Source organism: Alligator mississippiensis, chromosome 9, assembly GCF_030867095.1.
Source record: "Alligator mississippiensis isolate rAllMis1 chromosome 9, rAllMis1, whole genome shotgun sequence".
Classification (NCBI taxonomy): domain Eukaryota; kingdom Metazoa; phylum Chordata; order Crocodylia; family Alligatoridae; genus Alligator; species Alligator mississippiensis.
Window position 1 is genome coordinate 40,797,640 of NC_081832.1, and position 27,409 is coordinate 40,825,048.

General features: G+C 49.7%; 2 protein-coding genes across 10 annotated transcripts in view; one reads left to right on the plus strand and one right to left on the minus strand.

Moving 5' to 3' along the window:
• FCHSD1 (FCH and double SH3 domains 1) overlaps positions 1–8,595 on the plus strand; it is a 21,588-nt gene extending 12,993 nt beyond the window's left edge. For 4 of the 9 annotated variants that reach the window (XM_019487041.2, XM_059733336.1, XM_019487042.2 and 1 more), the window contains 12 exons: positions 443–565; positions 796–891; positions 1,063–1,179; positions 1,642–1,746; positions 2,492–2,653; positions 2,902–3,030; positions 3,278–3,364; positions 3,743–3,914; positions 4,516–4,721; positions 5,249–5,351; positions 5,617–5,684; positions 6,249–8,595. In XM_019487041.2, coding sequence (XP_019342586.1) covers positions 443–565; positions 796–891; positions 1,063–1,179; positions 1,642–1,746; positions 2,492–2,653; positions 2,902–3,030; positions 3,278–3,364; positions 3,743–3,914; positions 4,516–4,721; positions 5,249–5,351; positions 5,617–5,684; positions 6,249–6,314 — 1,434 coding nt within the window. In that variant the 3' untranslated portion in view covers positions 6,315–8,595. Of the gene's footprint in view, positions 1–442; positions 566–795; positions 892–1,062; positions 1,180–1,641; positions 1,747–2,491; positions 2,654–2,901; positions 3,031–3,277; positions 3,365–3,742; positions 3,915–4,515; positions 4,722–5,248; positions 5,352–5,616; positions 5,685–5,944; positions 6,011–6,248 lie in introns of those variants that run through there. The other 5 variants (XM_059733335.1, XR_009464375.1, XR_009464374.1 and 2 more) reach the window with 5 other exon arrangements.
• RELL2 (RELT like 2) overlaps positions 8,594–27,409 on the minus strand; it is a 24,586-nt gene continuing 5,770 nt past the window's right edge. The window contains exons 5-6 of the mRNA XM_019487048.2: positions 20,590–21,187; positions 8,594–10,375 (exon numbers count right to left, since the gene is read on the minus strand). Coding sequence (XP_019342593.1) covers positions 10,325–10,375; positions 20,590–21,187 — 649 coding nt within the window. The 3' untranslated portion in view covers positions 8,594–10,324. The remainder of the gene's footprint in view (positions 10,376–20,589; positions 21,188–27,409) is intronic.

Consider the following 27,409-nt stretch of genomic DNA (forward strand, 5'->3'; position numbering starts at 1 on the left):
GGAAATTAGTGGAGGTTCTAGCTTTTCCCAAGTTTAGCTGCGTCCCCAACCTATTAGCTAGTGGGCCATCCTGTCCTGTTCTATTCTTTCCCTGAAATGGCCCTGAGTGCTGGTGTGGCAGCCACAGGCCACTATCAGCCCAAACCCAGCTAAGCCCTTTGTAAGGCTGACCACTTCCTTCTGAACTTCAGTTGGTCTCCTTGGCCCTTACCTGGATGGCCTTTACCTCAGCAGAACCCTCTGCTCTGAACTGTCTGACTCAGAGTGAGAGACGCTCACACCTCTGAGTAGGTTTGCCAGCTTCCCCAATTCATGTGATTGCCTCCAGGTCCCTGAGAAGGACACCTCCTGGTAGGAGAAGGGGAACCAGAGGGCTTTCCAGAGGAGTGATGCTCTTTCTGTCTTTTCCCTACTGTAATGTGTTGGATTCTGGTTTCCCCAGACCCTGGATGGTGACCTCTATGAGTGGCTTCGGGACCACATGACCCTTATCAGTCAGACAGAAATTGAGACCTGTCATATCACGCAAGAGCGGTTCCATGGGGTCCTGGAGGCATCCACGCAGGTAACAGCATCCATCCCTGCTGGCTGTCCTCCAAGTTCCAGCTGATGGCACAGCACTACCTACAGGTCAGGTGTGTCCGTGCATGGGGAAGGGGGTTGCAGCAGCCGGCGTGTTGATTCCTGCACCAATGGCTGTTTTTTTGAGTTCTGGGTGACAACCTGTGAGATGGCCCCTGACCATTTTGCTCTCTGTTCCCCAAAGCATCCCCTCACTCTCTTATGCCACTATAGGTATGCCGGGAGCAGAACCTCCTCCTCTTCCTGCAGGACCACACTGCCTTCACCCTAATGCCCAAGCAGCACTTCCAGCCTGAGGGCATCAACAAGGTAAAACAGGAGGTCACTTCATTTGGTATTGGGGGCTATGAAGATTGAAGTCTAAGCTTCCCACAACCAGACTGGCATAGCCTCAGCTGGCCATTTTGCTTGGAGCTGGAAGGAAGCACCAGAGCCCCAAGTGGAAAGTGCATACTCTGACCATGATGGGCTGTTCCCCAGGTATGCCTTCTAGAACCACCAAGTGGCAGCACTGGAGAGAGTGGCCTGGAGAAGGAGGCACGGCGATGGGCCACCCGGACAGCCAGGGATTATAAAATAAAGACTCATAGTGGACAGGTGAGTGTCCAGAGCTTCCCAGAATTCTCATCTGTACCAGGAGGCTCATGCGGTGAGATGATGGGGAACTTGTTCTGATGTGTCAGATCAAGAGGGAAAACCTAAAATTCTGGATCTATTTCTCCTGACCCTAAGTGATTGCCTTTCCCCAAAGCACTCCCCTTGGGTTTATGGCCAATGTTGTTTGGCCTCAGCTGGGAGAGCTGCTCCTTTTAGTTTGTGATAACTTAGAAGGGAGCCCACAACAGAACGGCTTCTTCTTTGCAGGGTTAAGAGCCCCCAAAATAGGTGGCCGAAAGGTCATGAAGTGCTTGTCCCCTGCTCCCCATCACTTCCTCTAGGGGGACTGGTCCTGCTGTGAGCAGGGGGGTGGATTAGATGACCTCCTGAGGTCCCTTCCAACCCTAATTTTCTATAATTCTATGAATGTCTGGTGACTCACTATGACTTATGCCTGTACAGATGCTCCAGAGGATGGAAGCCAGGAGGCAGCAGGCCTCAGAGGCAGAGGTGGCAGGCATGGAGAGGAGGATGGAGGAAGTGCGAGAGAATGTCCGGAAAGCAGAGGTGTGTCTTGGCTACTGGCAAGCTGTTCTGGGGGTCTGTGTGCTCTACCTGCACTATGTGTGCATTGGGCTTTGGGTTCCTGAACTGAGGCACAGGCAGGTGTGGCCATAGGCTGGATGCTGCTGCTATAATGGAGTTCTCTGTGACTATCCCTGGAGAACTGGGACATTATTTACCTGAGGGAGCAGGGCGTTACTGAGCAGCGGGGGTGAACAGAATGTGAAAGGATGATGGTGGTATGGCAGGGATGGGAGTAGGACCTGGTGGAGCGGCATTCTCAGTGCAGTAGTGGAGGCAAGGGGGAAGAAGTTTGAGAATTCGGTATGGTGTTAGTCACCAGGTTGAAGGGGAAAGTGTTATTGTATAGAACACAAAATGCCCAGCTAAGGTCCCCAAGCTGGGGTCTACAGCACCCTGCTAGGCTTGCTCTTCTCTAACTCTAGGTAGCAGTTAAACCTGTCTACATGTGCTACTAGCTGGCAGTTGGGAGTGGGGTGATGAGCAGCTATGGAGACAATCCCTTCCTTTCAAGATACTTGTTACCCTTTGAATTTATTTGGGCTGTGGCTGTGTGGTGTCTGGGATGTGGCAGGCTCAGTGCTGCCTATTGGTGACACGTAGGGGTTGCATGTGGGTACACATGCACTCCCTGAGATTGGCGGTGTACCCCCTGAAAAAAGTGCCACCAACGCTGAGGTGACGCTGAGGTGAGGACTGACAAGCACGCATCTCTCCATGCCTGCAGGTCAGCAAAGTGAAGGCTGATGCCCGGTTGACTCTGCTGCGCCAGACTGGCCTTGATGTGGATGCCTGGCTGTCAGGAGCCATGGGGCAAGTACTGGAGGAGCTAGAGCAGGAGCGGCGGCTGAGTGAGGCCCGCAAGTCTAACAGAGAATCCACCACCATGGTGAGAGCTGCCCCTGTGTCTGGGCTAGGACAAGACGGGGTCAGGAGGGAGGTCTGGGAGTTCATCTGCAGTTGGACTGCTGTTTGGGCAGAAGAGGCCCTTGGAGTTTGTGCAGCCTAACCAAAGAATCTGGACTGGAAGGGATGATTGCACTGGTGTCAGGACCTGTGTCTGCATGATCTGGCTGTTCTGTGTGGTGGGTGACATTGGTAGGGTACAGCACTCTCTGATGCTCGGCTTGTTGCTAGGCAGAAGAGTTCGATTTGGCAGAGTTTGAAGACTATGATGATGATGTGGATCTGTTTGAGGATACAAGACCCAGCACTGGTACTACCTGTACCTATCCCTACACCTGCAGGGTTATCTTTGGGTACCAGGTAAGGGCACCATCTCCCTGGGCCTTTGGTACTATATACACTAAGAACCTGTAGCACAATACTACATGGTTGGATATAAGGATCTCGTCTCCAAGATTTGTAAATACTTGCTAGCACCATGCGTGGGCAGGGGGTACTCTATGTGCTTAGTCTCAGGTAATGCACTTCTCCAAAGGTTTGGCAGCCATTCCCCTGGCTGCAGGGAGCACAGCTGCTGATTTGTACTGTGGCTTTGTGTGTCCCTGAGCAGGCCTGCCAAGCTGATGAGCTGTCCATCTCCCAGGGGGAGGAGCTCGAAGTCACTGAGGATGGTGACATGGAAGAATGGGTCAAGGTAGGTACAGGGCAGCTGGGACATGTTTGATGGAATGCGGCAGGTGAGGGACCATCTTAGGCTCTTTGTACTGCAGGGAAGGAGCTGTCCAATCTGTTCTTCCTGGTAGAGGCAGCTCTGGGGTGGGCTTTAAAATCTGGCTGTCCTGGGTCTCCCTCCCCACTGTGTTTTGCTTGTGGCTTGGGCTAGGGTTGGGGGAGAACTGCTGTTGGCACTGATGTTGAGCCAGCAGACCACCAAAACACTACTGCCTGGCCTCAAGCTGGCCACTGTCTCCTGATACAGTGAGGCTGAGGCAGGGGCAGTTGGGCTGGCTCCAGCACCAGCATGTTATTGAGATTCCTAACTCATGTTCTCTTGCCCTGTGGCCACCTCCAGGGGCGCAACAAGGTGGGACAGATTGGCTACATACCTGAGAAGTACCTGCTGGTGCTGGACTCCATGGGGAATGAGCAGAGGTCTGGGAGCTGGAGGGAGGGCCCCTCTGAGACTGCACTGGACAGGGAGCTCACGAACATCATGAACACAGAGTTGGTGCTGGAGCCAGGAGGTGGGTGGCTTGCTGGGTTTTCTAGGACTGCACGTAAGGGCCTGAGGATAAATGGGGCTGTCTATATGTAGGAGATGCCCCAAGGCTATGCAGATGTAGGTGGGCCTCTATGTTCATGAAGGAGTTTGCCTTATCAGCCCTTGTGTCCCTGCTGTGGCTGTTCCTCTGTCACTTGACCCTGTCCTGCATTTTGGCTTGGAGGGATGGATTTGTGTCTTGGCCATAGAACTGGGCACAGTTCCTGACCATCTCTCTCAGGGCCTTTGGCAATGCCTCATATGCCTGATTTAGGACAACCTGAGAATCTTATTTCCAGTGATGCTGAGTATCTACAGTTCCTACTGATTCTGACTGCAGCTTTGAGCACTTACTACCTCCCAAAGCAGGGACCCACTATCTTGTGTGCTTCAGTATTCCCATCCTCAGCAGGATAAGAACTATTTGGGAATATGGGAAATAGCTAAAGGGGATTCTCCAAAGTGGCAAGATGCCAAGTCCTGTCCCAGGTGGTAGCAGCTGGACTGGGCAGGTGGGGTTGGTGTCCATCAGGTGCTGAGCAACAGTGTGCTGCTCCCTGACGCAAGCTCTGCTCTCTCCACAGTGTGGCTGGTCCGAGCCCTCTATGACTATGAGGGACAAAGTGCTGAGGAGCTGACCTTTCCTGAGGGAGCCATAATCCAAGTACTACCCAGGGAAGAGGGGGACGTGGATGATGGCTTCTGGAGAGGAGACTTCAATGGGCGCATTGGGGTCTTCCCTTCACTGGTGGTGGAAGAAATAACAAGAGCTGGAGGAGCTGCTGGGCAGGTTGGTCTCTGTATACCCATGCTCCAGCTAGCTGGACAGTTCTGTTCGTCTTTCTCTAGGATAGAATGATAGCCAAGTCTGCATTGTGACAGTCTCAGCTCCCAGCATCATGCAGTTGACCCAGGACTGGGTCAAGAACACTTTGAAGTGGTGCTGGAGCTGCACTGTCAGTCTGTCAGCTAACTGGGAACAGAAGTAGTTCAGTTCTTCAGTACAATCAAGTCCTGTGTTCCCTTCCCCTCCCAGAGCAGGCAGAGTGGCATGTGCTGGGGGAGCCCAGGACTGGAGAACCACACACATGGCATGCCCAGAAGAGGCTAGAGCCTTCCCTTTGCCTTGCAAACAAAGTGCATTCCCACCTCTGCTAGTGCCAAGTCACCTAATTCACATGTAGATAGATTGTTGCCCCACATGAGGAAGTCTCCCCCTGGCCTTGTCTCCAAAGCTCTTCTGCCGTGTTTCCAGCTCTGCATCTGTGAGCCTTGTGGCAGCTGCTGCCCTTTAATGCCCTACATTTGTATCTCCAGGAGCAGGAGCTCTCCTCACCATCTCCTCCGGCTTTCTCTCCTCCAGTACTTCTGCCTGGTGCCAGGCTGGGCTCCAGTCCTTCTCCAGAAGTGCTGCTAGGAGGTGAGTGCCTCATGGGTTACAGCCCTTTGGCTGCAGTACCATGTTTCTTTTTCTTCTGTGAGATGTTATTGGTGGAAGAGATATTTTTAGGAGATGCTACAACCTTGCCAAGTCTATAAAGTGTCTTTGGTGGGAAGCTGGGATAGGGAGGGTACAGAGAAGTGGGTTTGAATGTATCTTAAGGAGGGAAGCGGAGGAGGGTGCTTGGCCTGTATAGAGAGCAAGGCTGTGTGTATCCTGTCCTTAACCATTTTTGTCTTCCTAGGCTGCAGGCAGGATGGTACAGCCAGTGAGCACAGCTCTCCAGACCTGACTGCTGCACGTATCCGACCGGTAAGAGTGTTCTGGACCAAGGTAGGATGGGGTGACTGGGAGAACTTTGGAGTGTGAGAACAGGATTTCTCTGGGCCTCACCTCATGAGCCCCCAAAAATACAAATGCCTCTCTGGCCCCCTTCCTCTCCTCTCAAATGTTATTATGTCCCTCTCCTCTGGTACCCACATGACCCTCCCCTTCCTGTGCTAGCATTGCATTGTAGTCCTTCCAGTCCTTCCACTAAATATGCTTGTTGTTTGCTCCTGCCTCTCCCACAGTTGCTCCACACCTCAGCATGGCCATCTGGGAGCTGTTGCAGAGCTTGCTGCATCAAGTAGCTCAAGGTTGGCTTGCTGTGCATGCTGTTCCCTCTGCTATCACAGGCCCCAAAGCTGGGAGAAGGCCTTGACTCCTCCCACTGATGCCTCACTTAACTTTGGCTGTGCAGGAGAGGCCTGGTGAATCCTACAGCATGCCCCAAGGGTGGGAGATGTGGGGAGAGTGTTCCAGAGCCAAGCTGAGCAGATGCAGTGCTGTAGCAGGGACTAAAGCACCTTGTGATCACTCTTTGTCTTTCCACAGCTTAGAGCACCACCTCCCCCTCCTGCCAAGGCTCCTGAAGCTGAGCCTGAGCTACACCTCAGCTGACTCTGCTCCCAGGACCTGACCCAGATCCTTTGGCTCCTTCTGAAACAGCCCAATCCCTCCAGCTTAGAGCTGAGTGCACAGCCTGCAAGTCACCTGAGCCAAACTGCTGTTACAAGAGCCGGTGGATGGACGAGCTTCCCACTGCTTCAGCATCTGCCCTTCTACACAGCCAGCAGCAGAACTGCAACTCCAGTAGGGTGCAAGTTTGTCCCCCATAGCCTCTGCTTCTGCCCTGGCTGTCTTCATTGTGCCTACCCAAGGACTGCAGGGGTCTTTTAGGGAATACAGAGCACTGTTAGACATTGATTGTTTCTTCCCTCAGCACCAAGGAGGGCTGAAGCGGCAGGTCCCCCCTCTCCCCTCCCCTCCTGCTGGGGACATCTCCAGCAGAGGCCTCCATGTAGAAAGTGCTTCACCTGAAGTCTGAAAAGGGGCCAAGTGCCTGGTACCACAGCTGTCTGCTTTCTGCATTCCAGCCTGCTGGGACACTGTCCCCAAAGGTTCTGTCCTGCTGTGCTCCCATGCAGTGTGACTCCCAGCTGTCCTGTGAGAGTTGATCCTGCCCTTCATGAGCCAGGTATCTGAGGCTCCTGTTCCCTGCCCCCAACTCCCTTGCTCACATGCTCTTAGCTGGCATTTCTGTATATTTCTCTTAACAGATGCTGAGAGCTTATTCCCTACAGAACTTGTCCTTCTGCCTAGCCTCGGGATAGAATCATAGAAAATTAGAGTTAGTAGTGTCCTCAGGAGGTCGTCTAGTCCAACCCTTTGCTCAAAGCAGGACCATCCCCAACTAGATCATCCCAGCCAAAGCTTTGTTGAACCAGGCCTTAAAAACCTTCAAGCATAGAGATTCTACCACTTTTCTAGAAAACCTATTCCAGTGCTTCACCACCCTCTTAGGCAGGAAGTTTTTCCTAATATCCAACCTAAACTTCCCTTGCTGAAACTTAAGACAACTGCTCCTTGTTCTGTCATCTGCCACTACTGAGAACAGTCCAGCTCCACCCTCTTTGGAACCACCCTTCAGGTAAAAGCAACTATCAAATCCCCCCTCAGTCTTCTCTTCTGCAGACTAAATAAGTCTGGTTCTGTCAGCTGGGGCGCATTCCTCATAAGTCATGTGCCCCACCCCCTAAACATTTTTGTTGTCCTACACTGGACTCTACACAAAGGATGTGGACAAGTTGGAGTGGGGGACCCAAAACTGGACACCAGGTGTGGCCTTGCCAGTGATGAATAGAGAGGAATAATTACTTCCCTTGATCTGCTGGCAACACTCTTACTAATGTAGCCCAGTATGCTATTAGCCTTCTTGGCAAGACGGGCACACTGTTGATATATTCAGCTTATTGTCCACTGTAAGCCCCAGGTCCTTTTCTGCAGAGCTTCCACTTAGCCAGTTGGTCCCAAGCCTGTAGGGGTGCATGGGACTCTTCTGTCATAAGTGCAAGACTGTACTTGTTGGACCTCGTGAAACTTCTTTTTGACACAATCCTCCAATTTGTCTAGGTCACTCTGAAATCCTAGCCCTACCCTCCAGTGTATCTACTACACACTCCAGCTTAGCGTCATCCACAAAATTGCTGAGGGTGCACTCCATCCCATCTTCCAGATCATTAATGAAGATACTGAACAAAACTGGCCCTAGGACCGACCCCTGGGACACTCCACTTGATACCGGCTGCCAAATAGACATCAAGCCGTAGATCACTACCTATTGAGCCCAACAATCCAGCCAGCTTTCTACCCACCTTACAGTCCATTTACCCAGCCCATACATCCTTAGGTTGTTTGCAAGAATGCTGTGGAAGACTATCAAAAGCCTTATTAAAGTCAAGGCCAGGTTCTTTGGGTAGATGTGATATCTTTTACTAGACCAACTGAGTAGTTGGAAAAATGTTCTTTGCAAGCTTTTGTGCACAATCACACTCCTTCAGGCATAGGAACAGAAGAGACTCCCTGTGCCTGAAGAAGGGTGATTGCACCCAAAGATATCAGATTCACCCAAGGAACCTTGTCTGCCTATGTCCTTAGACCAACACAGCTACAACCTACACCCCTAGAAATGGTAGAGATAGACATAGTACATGGTGTTGCTATCAAGGGCTGCAGTAGCTGGGCCTCACCCTGCTGGACTCAGCAGGAGCTGCTTCTGCAGAACAGCTGTTCTTCCATGGTCCTACTCCCTGCCCCCTGGGGGAATGGGTTCCTGAGAGTCCACCCTACTGCCAGGAGCTCAGGCCCAGTTCCTGTGTCCAAATAAAACCAGTTCTGCATATGTTCAGCAGCTTTAATGATTTTAGCTTGTCTATTTACAGTGCAGTTGAACACCAAAGCAATCAGCAGCTGCAGGAGAGGGCACCTGGGCCTCCCCAGTGACCATGTCATTGTCATAACTCACTCTGAACTAGAATGCACAGGCTTAGAGCTACAAGGGCAGCTGCTTCTATCTTGCTGGCTGCCAGAATCAGGCTCTGGCCCCTAGCTCCTAGCTAGTGTGGAAGAGAAGGCTGCCTAAAGTCAGACAAAAGCCCTGCCTGTTTGCAAGCTGTTTCCCATCTTGGAATCCCAAAACAGGGCTTCTTCAGCCTGCTCCCATCCAGGTATTAATGAGGTTCCCTGAGGTGGAGACACAGAGCTGGACTGCCCTAGGCAGAACACTTGCAAGTTCCCATCTGTGTGAGTTGGCATCAAGGGGCAATGATTGCTGTTTAGAACAGGAAGAGTTGGAGGCCAGGTCACTGCAGTCGTTTGTTCTGAGCTGCTTCAGGACTGACTCAGCCCATCCTCGGTTCGTATGATCTTGGGCAGGGCCCCTGTGGGAGGTGGTGATCTGTCTGGTTCTGCTTGTTCTTGTGAGTACATGCAGAGGGTGTCTGCGCAGCACAACGTAGGGCCATGAAGAGATCGCCAACCTACCTTGTTTGGAGTTAGTTCCAGTACCAAAGCTAGACGAGCACAGCACTCCCCCAGCCTAATTAGCCCTGCCTGAAAAAGCAGGGTAAATGAGCCCATGTGGATTGCTGCACTAGAACTAACTTGGGTGTCTTGGCATGGTGCTACATTGTGCCACATAGCCATACCTATGCATACGGACTAAACACACCTGGGCTGCTTCAGCATGCCCAGCTCCACTGCCTTAACTTGAGCAGGAGCTGATCCCCATGTTCTGCCACAGTCATGTATGTGCACAGTCTGTGCCAGTAGCTGATTCACAGCATAGGCACTAGTCAGTTATAAACTGCGTATACACGTACCATGCCATTAGCCCAGCTCTGTCCCACTTGGAATCACTAGCCATGGGCAAGAGCATAGAACAGGGCAGTAACAGCTGGGCCAGGCTCTGGGCTGCTGCAGGTCATTTAGACACAAGCAGAAGCTGGGACAGAACATAGCTATTCCTTCATGAGGCCGTCTCTTAATCTTAGAACTGCAGCTGACCTGAAGGAGCTACCTGCATCCCAGCACCTCAACTGCAAGGTGGAGCAAGGCTGTTGTCCAGGGCCTATGATTGAGACAGTTGCTCAAGCACCAGCTGGCAAAGCAGAAGACCCAAGGTGGGGCTGCACCCTTGGACCATGACATGGATCTGAGCAGGCGTCTTCCCAGGCTGCATGGGGAAGCTGCTATTGCCCTTGCAGTAATAGAAGAGAAGCTGCAGAGCTGGGACAGGCCCCAGTGCACTAAGTCAGGATCGTGCTGCTGGTATCCTGGTGGTGCCAGGCTGAAGGAAAGAGCTGAAGTTCTCCTTAAGGGGCTAATTTGGGGCTGAGAGACTGTGGCTCTGTCTGCAGCTCTGTGTGGTGCCTGTTGTGTAGTGGGGGCAGGGGTTGTAAGTCTCAGGTAACTTGATGGTATGAATTTGTTGCCAAGTGCAGTCACTTGTTTATAAAGCAGCGCATCCTGACATCTCTGTGGCCGTGCCAAGCGTAGTTTAGCTTTTTTGGACTAAGGTTCACCATCACTGTTCCTTTTAAAGACCTGCTGCATCTTTGCCCTAGGTCATCTTAGGTTGTCTGCATCTCCACTTGGCATCTGGAGCCAGGAGCAGAGAGGAGCTGCAGAAGAAAGAAAAAATGAAACAGAAATGTAGGAAGTGTTAGCTGTGGAGACAAACTCCACTCTGCCCAGAGACCCACCGCACTACCGCCATCATGGCTGACAGCTGAGCTGTAAATTTTAATCAACCTGAGGAACCCTGAAGAGGCAGGTATATTGTGGCCTGCACAAGGGAGTGCCCAGGCTTTTGGCAGACAGCTGAAGGCTGGGGCAGCCATGTGGATTCAGTTCCTACCCAAGTCATGTGGTGACATTTCAGTTAATGAAGCAGAGATGTAGTATGGAAAAAAATGCATCTGGGGCCATTGTCTTTCACTCTTCCCCATCTCCCTCCCTCTCATTTCCTCTTCCGCCTGTGGCTGGCCAGCACAGAAATAGCAGCAACACTCAGCACACAGCATTCTGGGAATTGTAGTTCTCTAGTTGGAAGTAAATGTTCCCATTGCTGGGGGAAAACCCATCCATTTTTTGGCCACCAAAGACCATGTCCAAAAGGCAAAAAAATGCATTTCAGTGGCAAAAAGTGGGGGTCAGTTTTCCTCTCAAAAGCAGCAAACTCCACTGCTACTCTGCAAAACTAGGCTTCCCAGAGTGCCTAGTGCTCCATTACACATATTGCCCACTAGGTCCTTCCTGGGCCAGAAACTATGAGCAAAGCAGGCAGAGGAAGGTAGGCAGTAGCCCCAGGGTGAGAAAGCCCTTTCTCAGGTGGCGCCCAGTGCATGTGCGCCTCTCACTTACCCCTTGTTACACTACTGAATGGCTGTGCCTTGTCGTCCCTTTCATGGTCCACACATGCACCCATCTGGCTTCTGGAGGGTGATTCTCCAATGCAGGAGGGGGTGGGGGGTGGTTCCCATACTATCAGAATAGTAGTAAATCTGGATGGGAGTCTGCCTAGGCTGACCTATTTCAGGTGGCCTTTCCCAGTCATTAAGAGACATAAATCTTTCTTAGAAAGGTCTTGATCCAGCTAATCCCCAGCCTTGCAAACCACAACTTAAATGGCAGCAGGTTCCTGCTTAGGCTAGAACAGAAGAATCCACTGTCCCCACCCTCTGGGCTGCCTTCTTCCCAGCTGCACGCACCAGCTTGTACTCCACAATATGTACAAGTATGTCTGCTGGCAGAAGGACAATGACTATGTCAGGGGTAGAGCCCAAAGGGGTAGGAACCTGGGCAAGAAGGGATGACAGACTGGGAAGGACTCTGAAGCAAGTGATCTACACAAACAGACATCGGTAAGGATCTGTAACAACGGCACCTACAGGGGGGCGGAGCCTCCATGTACTGGATAATTCCCATAGATGCGACCTTTCCTGTGGGTGATGGTGTTCTCCAAAGCTGCCTTTTGCCTCCAAAGCTGCCTCTGCCTCATCCCCATTGCATACACAGGCATGGGCCACATTACCATGCTGGAACAGCTGAAAGCCTGTTTTCTCAGACGTGCAGAGATCTTGAAGAAGGCAAGAGAAGCACACCCACTAGCATAAAAGCAGGAAGAAACCCTGCATCTGTTGTGCCGCATCAGGTCATTCCCACCCTGCTCCAATGACATACATAGAAACTCTGCTCCAGCTATCACATATCAGTTGGCTTCTCCCAAGCCACTGACCTGTGTTCTTTCTGATTGTCTCCTGTGTGAAAAGGTTTTTGGATCCCTAATGGTTTTTAGAACCCTAATGGTTTTTGGATCCCTCTCAGTGTGAAAGAGGAGATGGGAATGTTACAGGAGAAGAGACATATAGCCCACTTCCAGCAACTTGCATCATTCTTTCTTACTATAGTGTACTTCTCACTTAGCTTTCAGCCAGCAAAATCCATCCCTTGGCTTCTTGTTATCTATCTTCTTTCCAAATCACCATGTCCAACCTTCCACTGAAATGAAGTCACCTTTGAAGGGGAGCACATTAATTGAGCAGCAGCAGGTACAGTAGTCCAGCACAAGAATGGAGGAATGCTTCATTCTGCTGAAGGGGCAGGGGTAGTTCTAGAGAATCAGAAGGAAGGGCTTGAAATGGAGTTCAGCCAGGAGAATAGGGTTGATTTTCCTCCTGAGAAAAGTACTATGGGATTCTTAACAACCACAGGAACCTTATATTGACATTATACCTCTCCAAGCATTTGAAAAATGGTACATTTAGGAGCAGAGTGGCATCTACATCTAACCCAGGACACTGGGGTCAGAGAGAATCATGCCCACTGAGGCAGCAACTCCAGTTCTTGCAACAGGTGGTTGTTCTTGGAAGGCTCTGTGAAGAAATCCCCTTCTGAATGTCCCTGTTTGGGTGAATCCAGCTACTCTCCTCTTTTTTTCACCTGCTTGCTCTTTGAGATTAACCTGGCCACCCAGGTGACCATGTGGGATAAATTCCTGAGGAGAGGAGGAGCTCTCTGCTCTTCCTCCAGTGGCATTCTGGAACAGGACACAAGCAACAGCCTCCAAAGATTCTCTGTGAATAAATCAGTCAGTAAAGACCTGAAAACTAGTTAGTACATTAGAACTAAGTAATTCATATGCATGTTAAAAGGGTTGCTGAACCCAATATCTATAAGGCTCAACTTATTGTGGTTTGCTCAATGTGTTTTTCTAATGCCTTTGTTCTCTTTCCCCCCTCCCCCCCCCATAAAGGTTTCAGGTTACAGCATGACTAGCTCTTTCACTGTAAGGGGCTGAGAAGGGGCCTTTCTACTCCCTGCAGAGCTTGGCTGTTTATTGTTTATGCTACCTCAGTCATACTTGAGGTTACCCTGGGAAACTTTAGGCTGAAAGAGGCACCAAGAAATATTATTACCTGTGGACAAAGCACCCCCAAGGCTTTCAGGGTCTATGTACCCCTAACTGAGACCAGTGCTCAGGTGGTGGCAGTGTTAACCTCAGGCTTGCGGGTTTTCTCCTGGAAGGGGCCAGCCAGGTGTAGGCTCCCCAGGGGAGACTCCTAAAGTAAGATTTTGGGCCTGGAACAGCGAGGCAGGTGGCTTAGCATAGCAGCACCCCCTACTGGGCCGCCACAGGCTCTCACTCAAGTATTTGCAAGACTAGAGCCTGCTGGACCTGGGATATCAGAGAACAGCCCACAAGATAGGCCTGGGTAAGTCCCTCATCTCTGACGTGTGTGTCCATATTCACAAGAATGTATGTACACTTCTGCTTTAGTCCCTGCTGCCACTGGTAGCAAATGGCACTTGTGTCATGCAGATACTCCTGGGTCCTCCACCACAGTACTCTGTTCCTGAGTGAAAGGAAGAAAGAAATGTGACAGAAAAGAAAATCAAGTGTTTGAAGAGAGAAGACATGCTGAGGGATTCCACAGGTAGGAAGCAGAGGGGAGCACTTTCAGACCTGAAAAGAGATCCTCAGCAGGAATTACAGGGCATCAGGTTTCATGAGCATCAGCAGGGCTGAGTGGATCACAGCCCAAAGTAGCCAGGTGTGCTGCTGGTCTAGACTGGCTAATATATGGCAGTAGTGCTGGATGAGGCCCAGGCCTAAACTAATAAATAACTGATAATGCCCAGACCTTCCAAGCCAATTTACCTCAGAGAATCCCAAAGGGCCTTACAAGCAGCAGTTTATTAATCCTCAACACAGCCTGGTGAGGTAGGTAAGGGATTAGGGAGTTGCAGAGCAGTTCAAGTATGGTGCTGACTTCATAGCCTTACCTCATACTGAGGCTCCTGCTTCTTTGGACCTGAGGCAATGCAACTTCAGCCTCAGCAAAGCACAAGTGGAGTGTAGTGGCAAGTGACTCCCACAGGCTGTAAGCCACAATGCTGCTTTGCTCTTTTTTGCAGAGCAGCTAAAGTGCAACCCTTCTCAGCCTACCTCCCCAGGGAGGCCAAGATCCATACTCAGCCAGGATGAGTAATGCAGCAGGGCAAATCAACAGAGTATTCCCACAAAGGGGACAGGAAACATTGTACCATTGCATCCAAGGACTTTCATTTGCAGGCTTCTCTAAGATCTGTGTGGTCTCCTGGCCATTAGCATGGAGGTCCTGTGCCTCCACACTTCTTCCCAGATCCTTGTGGCCACTTTCAAGCCTCTCTACAGGGGCCCCTAGTAAGAGTGAGATCGGGGTTCATGTGGTAGGGTAAGACAATAGAAGAGCAACTGCTGATAGGATCTGTGAAAACTTATTTTCTAGAAGCATGTGAGGGGAGGCCCATGCTGCAGAAATCCTGCGCAGGTTATACACAAAATGTGGAACAGGGTGGTTTGCCATACCTGGCCACAAGGGGCTGACAGCCCTTCCTCCTTCCACCACAGAGTTCAGTCAAATGGGTCTCAAGAACAGAGCCTTTCTAGGAGTATCACTAGGGCTACCCAGCGCAGGCCTGGGGGAGTGCCAGCTGTGCTTGATTCAGGAAAGGTGAAACTGCAAAGTGAACCAAATTCCTCATAGGGGTCCCCCTTGCAGCCCTGTTCCCTCCCCCAACACAGGTAAAGCTGAGCTTTCAAGGCAATGATGTTCTATTACTAGTAAGTGCATATAGATTCATGGCCTGCATGTGGATTGTGCAGTCTGTGGCAGAAGGGGAGTGAATGAAGACAGGTTATCATTGTAACCAGTCAGCACCATGGATAGGATATTGTTAAAGTCATTCGGTGAAGGAGGGTAAAAGCAGAGAAACACTGATTCTGAGATCAAAGGTGAAAGCAGAGTTATGGGAGAGCTGTAACATCTGCAGACTCTATATACCATCCAAGATGCAAAATTCTGATATCTTAGAGCCTCCTCTGGGAGGCTGGTTGAAGCTGTCTGAGTTTGTTGTTCTATGTACTCAACAGGCCATGATTAGCTGGTCACTAAATAGGTTATGTGAGAAATTCCTAACATGATGAGCTTCTGACATGACATGATGGCCCTTCTGGAAATAAAAAGATAACAAAGAGGATCCTTGGCAACTTTAACATGGAGGCAAATTGAAGCCTAGACCCAAGGAGGGACCAGGTCTAGCGGGTTCTGCCTGAACATCTCTGTGGATCTCAGATGTTTCTGAGGGCTTGGTGCCTACATGTATTAGAAGGATGGTCTTTACAAGAAATGCCCATAGCACAGTTTCATGAAGCAGAGAGACATGGGGGGTGTGAGCCTGAGAATGCAAAAAACGCAGATCCAGATGAGAACTGCAATAAGGTGAAAAGGAGCCTGGAGTAGAACTATGATGACAACAGGAGTAGGTGGAGAATAATAGAACTTCCTCCTCTCCTTGCAGAACCCCTAGTGTCAACAGTGAAGCACCCAGAGTGCAATGTCCAGACATATCCTCTACCCTGGTTTCTCATTAGGCAGGAAAGCCACAAACTTGAGAGAACAAGAGAAAATGACTGCTGTTAGAGCACCAACACAAGAAGAGGGACCTTGCTGGACAGAGATCTCCCTCTGCCTCTATGCCCTGGAAAAGAACAGCAGGCAGCATCCTTTCAGCACAAGAAGCCATTCCTAACACACTGACCCCAATACCATACTGTTCTCTTATGCCAGGACAGGAGTTGACTTTGGAGACTGATTTGTGTGAAAGAGAGGGTAAGAAAGTCGAAAGCAAATGGCAGAAGAGTAGCCACTTACTATTAAAATAAAAGAAATAAAAAACCCATCCCATTGGAACTGAGCTTCTGAAGCTAGGGAGATGGGCAGGAATTCAGCTAGGATGAGATGGGTAGGAATATAAAGAGGAAAGAGGTAAAAAATGTTTCTTGTCTTGATCTGTATACTTTCCTGCTTGCATGTCTGTTGCTGAACCATATACCCTACTCTCATGCTTGTCTTGCTCTGACTCATTGAATCACATTGTTTAGATGGAAAGCTCTTTGGGACAGGGCTATGTCCTCCAATGTGTTTATGTAACACCCAGCAGAACAGAGCCTCAGCAACTAGCAATAACACCAACAACTCTGATGATCCTGACTTTGTAGCATTCTATTTTTAACAAGAAAGGTTATTTCCTTTTTTATAAGTACCTGATACTGCCAGCCATTATTCTTTCTTAATATATTTTTGCCTGGCACCTGCAAGGATATTCTCCTTCACTACTGGAATACAGCCATCACTGGAAGAGGAACCTGTCAGCAGGATGGTGCTGAGCTGTACAATAGCTCTACTGAGAGAACAAAGTGCCCCCACTCTAGATGAAACTGCCTAGCAATATGCCTACTATACTTTTATGAAACCTGTCCTGGGGCCCTCTAATGTCCAGAATGACAACATGCAACAGGGTGAACATGCTGTTCATTCCCCATATGCTCATTGGGTAAAAGGCCACACTCCTTTCTTCCCCTCTTCCCTATCCTTTGAATTTAAATTACTGCTTTCTATTAAGAACCTCTGCTCCCTGAAGGTTCTTTTATAGCATCAGATGAAGTAGGCTGTTGCTTACAAAAGCTTATGCCTCTCTGATTTATTCTCTAAGGTGCCACAGCTCTATCTTGTGCTAGTCATAGAATCACAGAAAAGTAGGGCTGGAAGGGACTGCCAGGTCTTCTAGTCAAATCCCCTGATCAAGACTGAATCATTCCTATCCAAACCACCACATACAAGTCCTTGTCTAACCTTATCCTAACACTATGCAATCAACCCTGTAGCACAACTATAAGGCCAATTTCCCAAAGACATCAAAAGCACCCTAACCTGCCACAGGAAACCAAGGGGACAACACTGCTCAGTATCCCCCTCTGCCTCCAAGGAGCAGGGTGAGTGGGGGGGAAGGGGGAGGCAAGGCCAGTGCTGCTGGCCTCGCCCCCCCAGCTCCAGCCCCTCAGTCCCCATGGTCATGGTGGCGCTCCACTGTGTGTGTCTGTCTGTGCAGGGCACTCTGATTGGTTGTTTCAGTCATCATTGTGATTCGCTGCCAAGACAACCCATCAGAGTGCAAATAAAGTGTTACAGACAGACAGACTAAGGTTTTTATTATATTAGACTAGAATATGGTTTGGAGACTAGATTAGGCCTCAGAATCTTTGCTGGTTCCAGATGACCCTTGCTGAATGGGAGGAACATTCTGCCAGTATGTTTTGACAGAAGAATGTCTAAAAGGTGACTGGAAATTTCTCCTTTAACTCTGATAACCCCAGAACCAGTGTCTAAGAATTACTGAGCACTGTTGAAGTCATCTGGGGAGAAGGCCAAAGGTATGTTTGCTCATTTAGATTTATAAAACCTGAGAAGCCTATTTCATGCTTGAGGTGTTCCTGCCAATGATTTAAATAGACAATCAGTATAAACAGGAAAAAGACAACAGCAACCTCCCAAAAGTATGACAGTTCTTAAAAAGACTGCCCAGCACTAACAAAAAAAATGGATTATCCCACTCTCTTGAGAAGCAACCCCATCCTTAAAAGCTCCCTTAAAAAGATCTGCCTTGTCCATGCCTCAGAAGTTAATAGTCAGGCTATTATGACCTAGATTGGGAAGGAAGCAGTTTCCAAACAAAAAGAATGAGGAATAAAGACTGAGAAATAAGATGACAAAAAATGAGCCAGGATTTCTCGTAGCCTCTATGTCTTCCTAAACTTCCTGAGGCAGTTAGGGCCCAGGAGAACACAGACACCAAGGAGATACTAATATCGGTCATGCAAAAGATGTCACAAAAAGTCCCACTTCAGTATGGTTGGCAGATCAGGTGATGGGTTTCTAGGTCTTGGCTGACTTGGTCCACATAACTCAGTAAGACTGTGATGCTAGTAACCCCTGAAGATATGATAGATTCACTGTCAAGGGAACCTATGAACCAGAGAGATACCAAGGTAAATCCACAGGTGGGTTTAGAGAATCACCCAAGCTGAGAAAAGCTTGCAGATCAATAAGGGCAAGCAATCCTTGAATGAAATTAAGACACTCATCCCAGACAGCAGTATGGCCAAGTTTGAAGACTTCAGGACCACCCTCTTGATGGAGCAGTATACATGAGATGTGAACAAGGGAATCAGTGAAACAGTCCCTGCTTAATGCCATGGAAGATGGCCATTACCTAGAGAGAAGGCAGTTTGGCAGGGCTAGTTCTGGGGGAGCCATATCTATGTCCAAGATTCCAATCAAAGTAATGAGTGCCAAAATAAATGATGCCCTAGATTGTACTGCTCAATGTCACCAAGCCCCATGCCTACAGTTCAGGTACTGAGCTCTGAGGAAGGAGATCTTTAAATAACCAATACTAAAAGGCCTTTTCCTAGAGGCAGTGGTTCTCAACCTTCTTAGATTCAAGGCACTCCTCCAAAAATGGCATATCTTAATTTTCACTTGTCTTTTTTACTTATTTAGACCTTTTTCACTTATTTTTGAATAAGTTTTTCACTTATTTTTGAATTTTTCTGTTGCAAAAAACTAAGGAAGACCACAACATGTCAGAATGTTTTTAACACTATGGATTCCTATATGAAAACTCTGGGTTTATCTTGTGAATCCTGTTTGCACCTCATGGCACACACAGAAGGGTCTCAAGGCACTCCAGAATGCCAGGGCACCCTGGTTGACAGTCACTGTGCTAAGGTGACTGAGCCCAGTGGAGTCAACATCAGAACACAAAGCATTATTGCAGTGAAGATCCTCAAGTCTGAGGCAGAAAAAGAAGGTCTCCCATAGTGAAGATATTCTGGGTGTGAAAACCAGTATAGTCCATACAGTCATGATTTCAAGATAGGGTCTTTGACTTATGGATTCACTTCTTCCTGAGCTCCAAGGAAAAAATACTTTGCTGGGAATCAGCATCCCTGGAAGCTCAGTAGACTACTGCATGGACTCTTTTTCTCTGCCAGTCCAGTGTTTGCTGATAGAGCCAGCTTTCTCCCCATTCTTGTTATTGATTTTTTTCAAATGTGACAGAGATCTTAGCCTGTACTTCCCTCAAAGTACTCTAAGTGCTCACAGTCAATACCTACCATCTTGAAATCCAGTACAGTGCTGGGTATCAAATTTAACTTAGGCCCTCAAAGAGAGAAGCAGCAGTCTGAGCTGAGCAGGCCAGAAGGCAACATCAGGCTGAGCTGCTCCTGGGATATCTTGGAGGTAAGGGCAGGAGCTATGGGGATGGTTTGGAGGCACCTGGTCCTGGGCATGACCTGAAACTGCACTCTGCCAGGGAAGGGTGGTCTGAGGCTCCTAGTGGCATGCAAGCCCCCAGGAAATGCCACACCAGTTAACACCCCCCCTCCTCCCGGGGAAAAGTGAGGAGGAGTGCCTTATAACCCTAGTCCCTGCCTATGGGTGGGTTACCAACACTGGAAGGGAGTGGGGCCAGGCAAGCCCAGTGTTGGGGCTGCCTGAGCCCAGTGTAAAGGCCAGGCACAATGGCAGCCACCTGAGCCTACAGGGTGAGAGACCCCAGTGTTAGGGGCCAGGCACGGCAGCAGCCACCTGAGCCTATAGGGTGGAAGACCCTGGGAGTGTGAAGCAGCCTAGTGAGGGGCAGAAGGCCCAGTGAGGAGCTGAGTGTGTAGAGCGACCCAGTCGAGAGTGGTAAAGATGAGTAGCCCTAGTGAGGGGCAGAACCACTGACTTGGAGGAATAGATATATCAGATGGGACAATATGGAAATACCGGCTGTGACAGTAATACTGGAATTGACAATATGGAAATACTGGATGTGACATTGAAAGAGCTGCGAGGCATGGGACACATGTAAAGGGAGGTCAGAGAGTGTACTTAGGACCCTGTTATCAAGAGGTTGAACAATGGGCAGCCTCCCACCTTAGAAATAACATTCATATTATTTTCATCAAGGTGTGGCAGGAGAGTGAGGTGGGGGTTTAGCCCAGAACAGATGGGCGGCTGGCACTGAGAACTGGCCCTGAAACGTTAGCCTGTTACAGGGTGGTTGCAGCCAGCTTCCATGAAGCATGATCCTGAATGTCATTTCAATGTCTGGAGTAGGGAGATCCACTCCCTGTTTCTGAGATCCCTTTGCAAAGGAGACCTGAGCAATCATCTCACAGCTTAACCCTTCAGCTGCTTATCCTCCACTGCATTTGCAGTGTTGCCCTAGGGTTTAATCAGTGGATTTGGGGCTTACAGCTCCCAGTCCATGAAGCAGCATCCAAAACCTCCAGGACTTGGCTATGCTGTGCAGACCCCTCTCCACCAGAACTTTTGGTTCCCTTCCATTATCTTCAAAGTTTTGACCTCTGTTCCCTAATGACCTGCTGCACAGCAGCAGTCATTGGGTGGATTTTGTGTGCCCTGCTCAGAGGACAAGGAAGGAGCAAAGGGAATCCTACCTGTTGCCCTATGTCCTCCATTTTGGTTTCTTTCCTGTTGGCATCTTCGTTTCCAGACACATCTGCTCTAGGTCTTTCTTGCAGACCATGGGTTCCTTTAATTTCTGATGTCTGATTACCTGCCCCTTGTGTAGTGCTCTCCCGAAGGGCAGTGTTTCTTTTGTCCCACTTCACCACCTCTTTCCTGTCTCCTGGGTCTCCAGCATTCTGCTTTCCAGGAACCCGAAGGCCTTCATACTTCTTTTGGTCACTTTCATTCTTGGGGGCAATGTTTTGGAGACTAACATCCTTCAGTGAGCCAGACTTACTAGCGCCCTTTCCCTCTGGTCCATTTTTGTGAGCATCCAAGTTGGCTGGTGCATTTGTAGAACCCTGGCCTTGGCCTGGGGCATTTGAATAACCTTCCTCTTGGATTCCTCCTTTTTGTACACCGTCCACTTGAACAATTCCACTTTGAGGACCCTCCTGTTGGAGCTTTTCATCACTGCAGGCCTTATGTTCTAAGCCATCGGAACTAGGGCCCTTGCTGCCATCAGGAAGGGACTCATCCTGCTGCTCCTGGAAACTGGACTTCTTCTCAATATGGGTGACCCGAAACCTAGCAAAGAAAAAATCAAGTCAGACATAGGGATGAATATCTTCCTTCATCTCATCCTGACCTTCAGAGTATACAGGCTGACCTCTAGCTGCTGGCCCTTCATTTTCCCTCCATTGGCAACCTGATGTTCTTTTCTTCTGGTTAGCTACTCACCATTTGTAAGTTGAGCCTGACCCCTGCAGTCTTTATATCATCTCTCAAACTGAATCTTGATCTCTTGTCAACTTATACACCATACTGCTGCTATCCTCTGAGATTTTAAAGCAAAGTCTTCTGCATGCCATTACTAACATTTGACTTGCTTGTGCTGTATGATCTTGAACCTGTGACTCCCCTCCAGCCTCTCCCTGTCACATTTCAGCAAACATTTTAAGCTAACACTAACCTTTACTTCCCTTTCTCCAGCATTCAGGTGACAATCCTATTTTCCCTCACTCTCACGCCTTCAGCATGCCCTGCTGATCTCTCCCCTGACTGCACCCCCTTTTGCTTGCCCCTGCTGATCTCACTCCATTCTTTGCACACATTTCTTTTCATGCCTTGCAGAATAGCACCTGCTGTCATATTTCTCTTACTAGGTTACCAGAAAACTGAGAGAGGCTGAGACAGCAGTCACCAGTTTTGACCTGGTGAGAAAGAAGAAACCAGAAGTGATCATCCTTCAAAAAGAGGGTACTGTTGGGACTAGGTATCTTGCTATGGTTTCAGATGCATAATTTAAACTGAAAGTCATCCTCACTCAACCCACCTGTAAATGGGTGCCTGGTCATTTGGGCTGGAGAATCAAGGCAACCAGTTACGATGCTAGTCACATCAATCTCTTGTGTGCCTTTGGCTACAGAAACTGCCACTTCCTAGCCATGCTTGCCCAGTGAGCTGCCTAGGTTCAAGATGACCTTTGACCTCTTGGCTAAGCCCTGTAGGGAGGCTCAGTGTGTGTGTGTCTCCATCTTTGCACTCCTCACACGTGTTAGTATGAAAAATGGCTCATTACGTTTCACATTGAGACTCATGGAAAAGTGACTGGGAAAATGCTCTATAATTGTGTAAGGGTGTTCAGTACTTACTGTGACTACATCACAATGAACAGGTATTTTCTCTAGCAAAAAAAGAGCAGCAGCCTCTGCCAGATATAGGTGAATGAACCTACCTTGCAGGGCTTAGCCCAGCACTGTGTGCCTCTCCTTGACAGAGCCATTCGTTCATTCCTGGGCTTGCTCCACTCTGCCTATTGCCGTTGTCACTGCAGGTCACTGGTAATTTATATGCAGATCCTGCAGCAGGAATGCTCCACCTCTGACATTTGTAGGAGGTACTGATACCAACAACTGATCTGGGACTACTGGCCCTACCTGTCAACAAAAGCCCTACTCATGCACTGTTGTCACAGTGGGTTCTTCTAAGGATGTACACTGAACATACCCTGGTAATCCCACTCACAAGAGCATGCTGCTCTCAGTCAACAGGACAGATCGAGAAAATAGGTGGGAACTGCCTGCTTTTTCTCTAGGAGAGGAATCAGCATCTTCTTTGCTTTGTCTAGAAGGCAAAGAGCTGGGAAAAGAAGTGTTTGCTCTGTGTCATGTAGGCAATTTGGGGCTGGAAAATTTGACTGGGAGCCAAGAGACCTGAGCCATCTTGTTTGTTCTGATCCAGTGGGACTTGTGCAAGTCATCATCCTCTGTGTCAGTGGTGACGCACAGAGGGTGCACGGGGGTGCATGTGCACCCCCTGAGAGCACTGGTGCACCCCCTGACAACCAGCATTCCTTGGTTCAGTGACAAGCAGGGGGGCAGGTGAGAGTGCTGGTGCTCCCCCACCCCCACCCCGAGAGCACCAGCCTGGGAGTGGGGGCGCCAGGAAAAGTGATCCCTGTGGTCCCCCTGCAGCCAATCCTAGGGGGTGGAGGGGGGGGGATTCCCCCATGGCCAGTTGTGCCAACCTGGAAGTGCCAGTGTGATTGGCTGCAGGGGACCCCTCCTTTCCCTCATCTGGTTGCTGACTGGCCGGGGGGGAGGCAAGTGCCCTCCCTGACTCAAGAGGCACCAGTCACCCATACTCTCTGTTTCATTATCTGTGAAATGAGGGTGATAAAACTGCCCAGAGGTCAATCATTAAGACACCAATGGTGCCCAATCTGATGCCAGCATTTCTTCAGTGAACAAGGTGTAGTAATGTGTAGCCATAGACAATTCAAGGGACAGGAGTCAGTTAGATATGGGGATACACTGTCTGAACTACAAAAGGAAATAAATAACAAGGTATGACAATGTTTCAGAATTTAAATTAATATGAAAAGTCAGAACCAGATGCACAAAGAGATAAAAGATAGCTATAAATATCAATGGATAACTACTTTATTAAAGAAATTCAGGATGAATGTTACTAAAAAAACAGCAAGACTTATATAGTTCCAGTTATATTCCTCTGATTGAAAGACTCAAAATAGATTTAGAAAATTGGTCAAATTATGAAATTTTGTGGTCATATAAAATTGCACTGGGTAAAGATAAAGCAAACACTCTGCCCAACAGTCAAACTTAATGTATTACTATGGCTAAAGAAATCTTTTAGGTCCAATTCAATATATAATCACTATTTTACAAAAACAACAATGAAAATTTGGGGAAAAAGATGCTTACTTAGAAATTTGGTGGAAATTTTTGGAACTTGCTAAAAAAAGAAACTTCTGTCTCCAAAAGATAAAATTTCAGAAACTTTTTGAATATTGAAGAAAAGTGCATGTTTTATGAGCTAACACTTAAGAATACATTTAAAATTTTAAAGCAGAGATAAGCAGAAGATAGTAAGATTTGTATTATGCAGAGTTCTGAGAAAAAAGGAGGGTGAATTATTATACAGAGATGAAGAAACACAAAAGCTTAACATTGACTGAGAGTAAAGGAACTGTCAGAGACTAAAAGGAAGAGAAGAAAAGAACACAAGAGTCCTGCGTACATTGACTAGGGTCAGCGGCAGAGGAATCGGCAGCGGGGGCAGCAACAGCTGATCCCCCGAAGGTAAGTGGGGCGGAGGGACCCGGCGCAGCTGAGCCGGATCCGGAGGGGAAGCCCCCCAGGTCCCATATAGCTGAGCCGGTAGGGAGCCATGCTCCCAAGCCGCACAGCTCAAACAGAGCGCGCCAGCGTTTGCACAGGCGTTCGCGCCGGCGGGCGGGCCGGGAGGGCCAGGAGTGGGACTCCTGTAGTGGTAGGGAGTAGACACCACACAGGTCTACAAACAGCAGCTCAGAATGGTGTCTACGAGGAGTGCTGCTAGGGCCTCTCCCCAGGGGGACAAGGCTAACCGGGGCTGGTCTGAGGCCTCCACCCAGACTGAGCCCATGGGGGAGCTGATGTCCCCCGACCTCCTGGTCTGTGGGGGATCCCCAGCAGGGCCGGGGGGGGCAGAGATTGGGGGCCCCCACACCTGTCCGGCAGGTGCCCGTCTTGGGGCTCTGGAGGCGCAGGTGAGGGAGCTCCGGGAGGAGGTTAGCAGGCTGAGGGGAATCAGGGAGGTGGAGGATGAAATTGACAGATATTTCCTTTTCCTGCAGGCCCAGGCACCCAAGGAAGAAGCAGCCCAGGGAATGCCCTCCGCAGCAGAGTGGCAGACGGTCACAGCCAGGACCGGAGCAGCTCGCAGAGAATCAGTACCAGCTTCTCCAGTTCGACTGGAGAACAGGTACGAGGCCCTGGCGATCCTGCGGGAGATGGAAGGGGAGGAGGAAACCCTTGGGCAGGAAGAAACACCACATTCTTCACACTCCAAACAGATCAAGAGATCCAAGAGGACCCAGAGGAGGAGGCGATGAGTGCTCGTCATAGGAGACTCCATCCTGAGAGGTATGGAAGGGCCCATCTGTCACCAGGACCCCTCAGCACGAGAGGTATGCTGCCTCCCTGGAGCAAAGATTCGGGATGTGATGGAGGTAATCCAGGCCATGATCAAGCCCACCGATTACTACCCCATGGTCCTAGTCCATGTGGGTACTAATGATGCGGCCAGGAGAACCCCCTGATGGCGGACTACAGTGCTCTGGGTGGCGTGCTGAAGGAGTTCGGTGCACAGGTGGTTTTCTCTTCCATCCTACCAGTGAACGGACACGGAAGACGGCATGAGAACTGCATCCGAGAAACCAACTGGCGGCTTCGGCTGTGGTGTCTCGAGGCAGGCTTCGGCTTCCTGGACAACGACCTGCACATCACGACGAGGGACATGCTCAGCTGGGATGGGCTTCACCTGTCCCCCAAAGGTAAGCGTGTGTTTTCTTCTAGGTTGGCAGATCTCCTCCGGCGGGCTTTAAACTAGGCTCGTCGGGGGGAGGGGAAGATGAGGGCGGGGGAAGCTGTGGACCACCAAACCATGTGGCACCCACAAGGACAGCCCAGCCTGAAGAAAGAGAGCATTGGGAACCTGAAAGCCATGGGGAGGCCAGCACTACAGCACAGGTAAGAAACGAGAAGGTAAGAAATAAGGGGCCCCTTGGGACTCGGAGCGGGGGGGCAGCAAAGGCACCAGTCGCAGGGCTCAAGTGCCTATATACTAATGCTAGGAGCATGGGAAACAAGCAGGATGAACTAGCGCTCTTGCTTGCACTAAACACCTATGACTTAGTGGGGCTAACGGAAACCTGGTGGGATTCATCCCACGACTGGGAAGTACATATTGAGGGCTATAGATTGTACAGAAAGGACAGGGTGGGGAAGAAAGGGGGAGGGGTTGCGCTCTATGTCAGTGAGCAATATACATCAACCCTCATCAAGACGGAATCCAAGGATGAGGAAGTAGAAGGATTGTGGGTTAGGCTACCTGGGGGGCAAGGAGAAAGGGATTTGGTGGTAGGGGTCTGCTACAGACCCCCACATCAAGGGGAAGAAATAGATGCGGGGCTCCTGAGGCAAATCTCGGAGACCATAAAAGCTAAAGAGGCGGTAGTCATGGGGGACCTAAACTACCCGGACATCTGCTGGGAGTCACAGACAGCAAAGTCCCACCACTCACGCAGGTTTCTAACCTGTGTACAGGACCTCCACCTGACTCAGGAGGTACACGGTCCCACTAGGGGGAATGCCATACTGGATCTGGTATTGGCAACGGGGGATGACATGGTAGCGGACCTCCAGATCGGTAGCCATCTGGGGGACAGTGATCACCTAATATTAGAATTCACCATAAGATGGCGAGTGGGTAAGGTAACTAGTAGGGTGAAAGTGCTAGACTTTAGGAAAGCTGATTTCAATGAACTCAGGCGATTAGTCAAGGACGCACTGCAGAGTAGGAGATTTGAAGAGATGGAAGCCCAAGAAGGGTGGCTGTGCCTTAAGGAAACGATCCTTCGGGCACAAAGCAAGACGATCCCCGAGCGAGGCAAAAGAGGGAAAGGGGCCAGGAGGCTTCCCTGGCTGACCAGAGAAATCCAGGGCAGCCTAAGGGACAAAAGGGGAGCACATAAAAAGTGGAAACAGGGAGAGATCACCAAAGATGAATATACCTCCTCTGCTCGTGCTTGTAGGGAGGCAGTTAGATGAGCCAAAGCTACTGTGGAGCTGAGGATGGCAACCCAAGTAAAAGACAACAAGAAATTGTTTTTTAGATATATAGGGAGTAAAAGGAAGGCCCAGGGAGGAATAGGACCCCTGCTAAATGGGCAGAAACAATTGGTGATGGACAGGGGGGACAAGGCTGAACTCCTCAACGAGTTCTTTGCCTCAGTGTTCCTAAGCGAGGGGCACGACAAGTCTCTCACTGGGGTTGTAGAGAGGCAGCAGCAAGGCGCCAGACTTCCATGCGTAGACCCTGAAATGGTGCAGAGTCATCTGGAAGAACTGGATGCCTTTAAGTCGGCAGGCCCGGATGAGCTCCATCCAAGGGTGCTGAAGGCACTGGCCGACATCATTGCAGAGCCACTGGCGGGAATATTTGAACGCTTGTGGCGCACGGGCCAAGTCCCGGAGGACTGGAAAAGGGCCAACGTGGTCCCCATTTTCAAAAAGGGGAGGAAGGAGGACTCGGGCAACTATAGACCTGTCAGTCTCACCTCCATCCTTGGCAAAGTCTTTGAAAAAATTATCAAGGCTCACATTTGTGAGAGCCCGGCAGGACAAATTATGCTGAGGGAAAATCAGCACGGGTTCGTGGCAGGCAGATCGTGCCTGACCAATCTAGTTTCTTTTTATGACCAGGTTACGAAACGCCTGGACACAGGAGGAGGGGTGGATG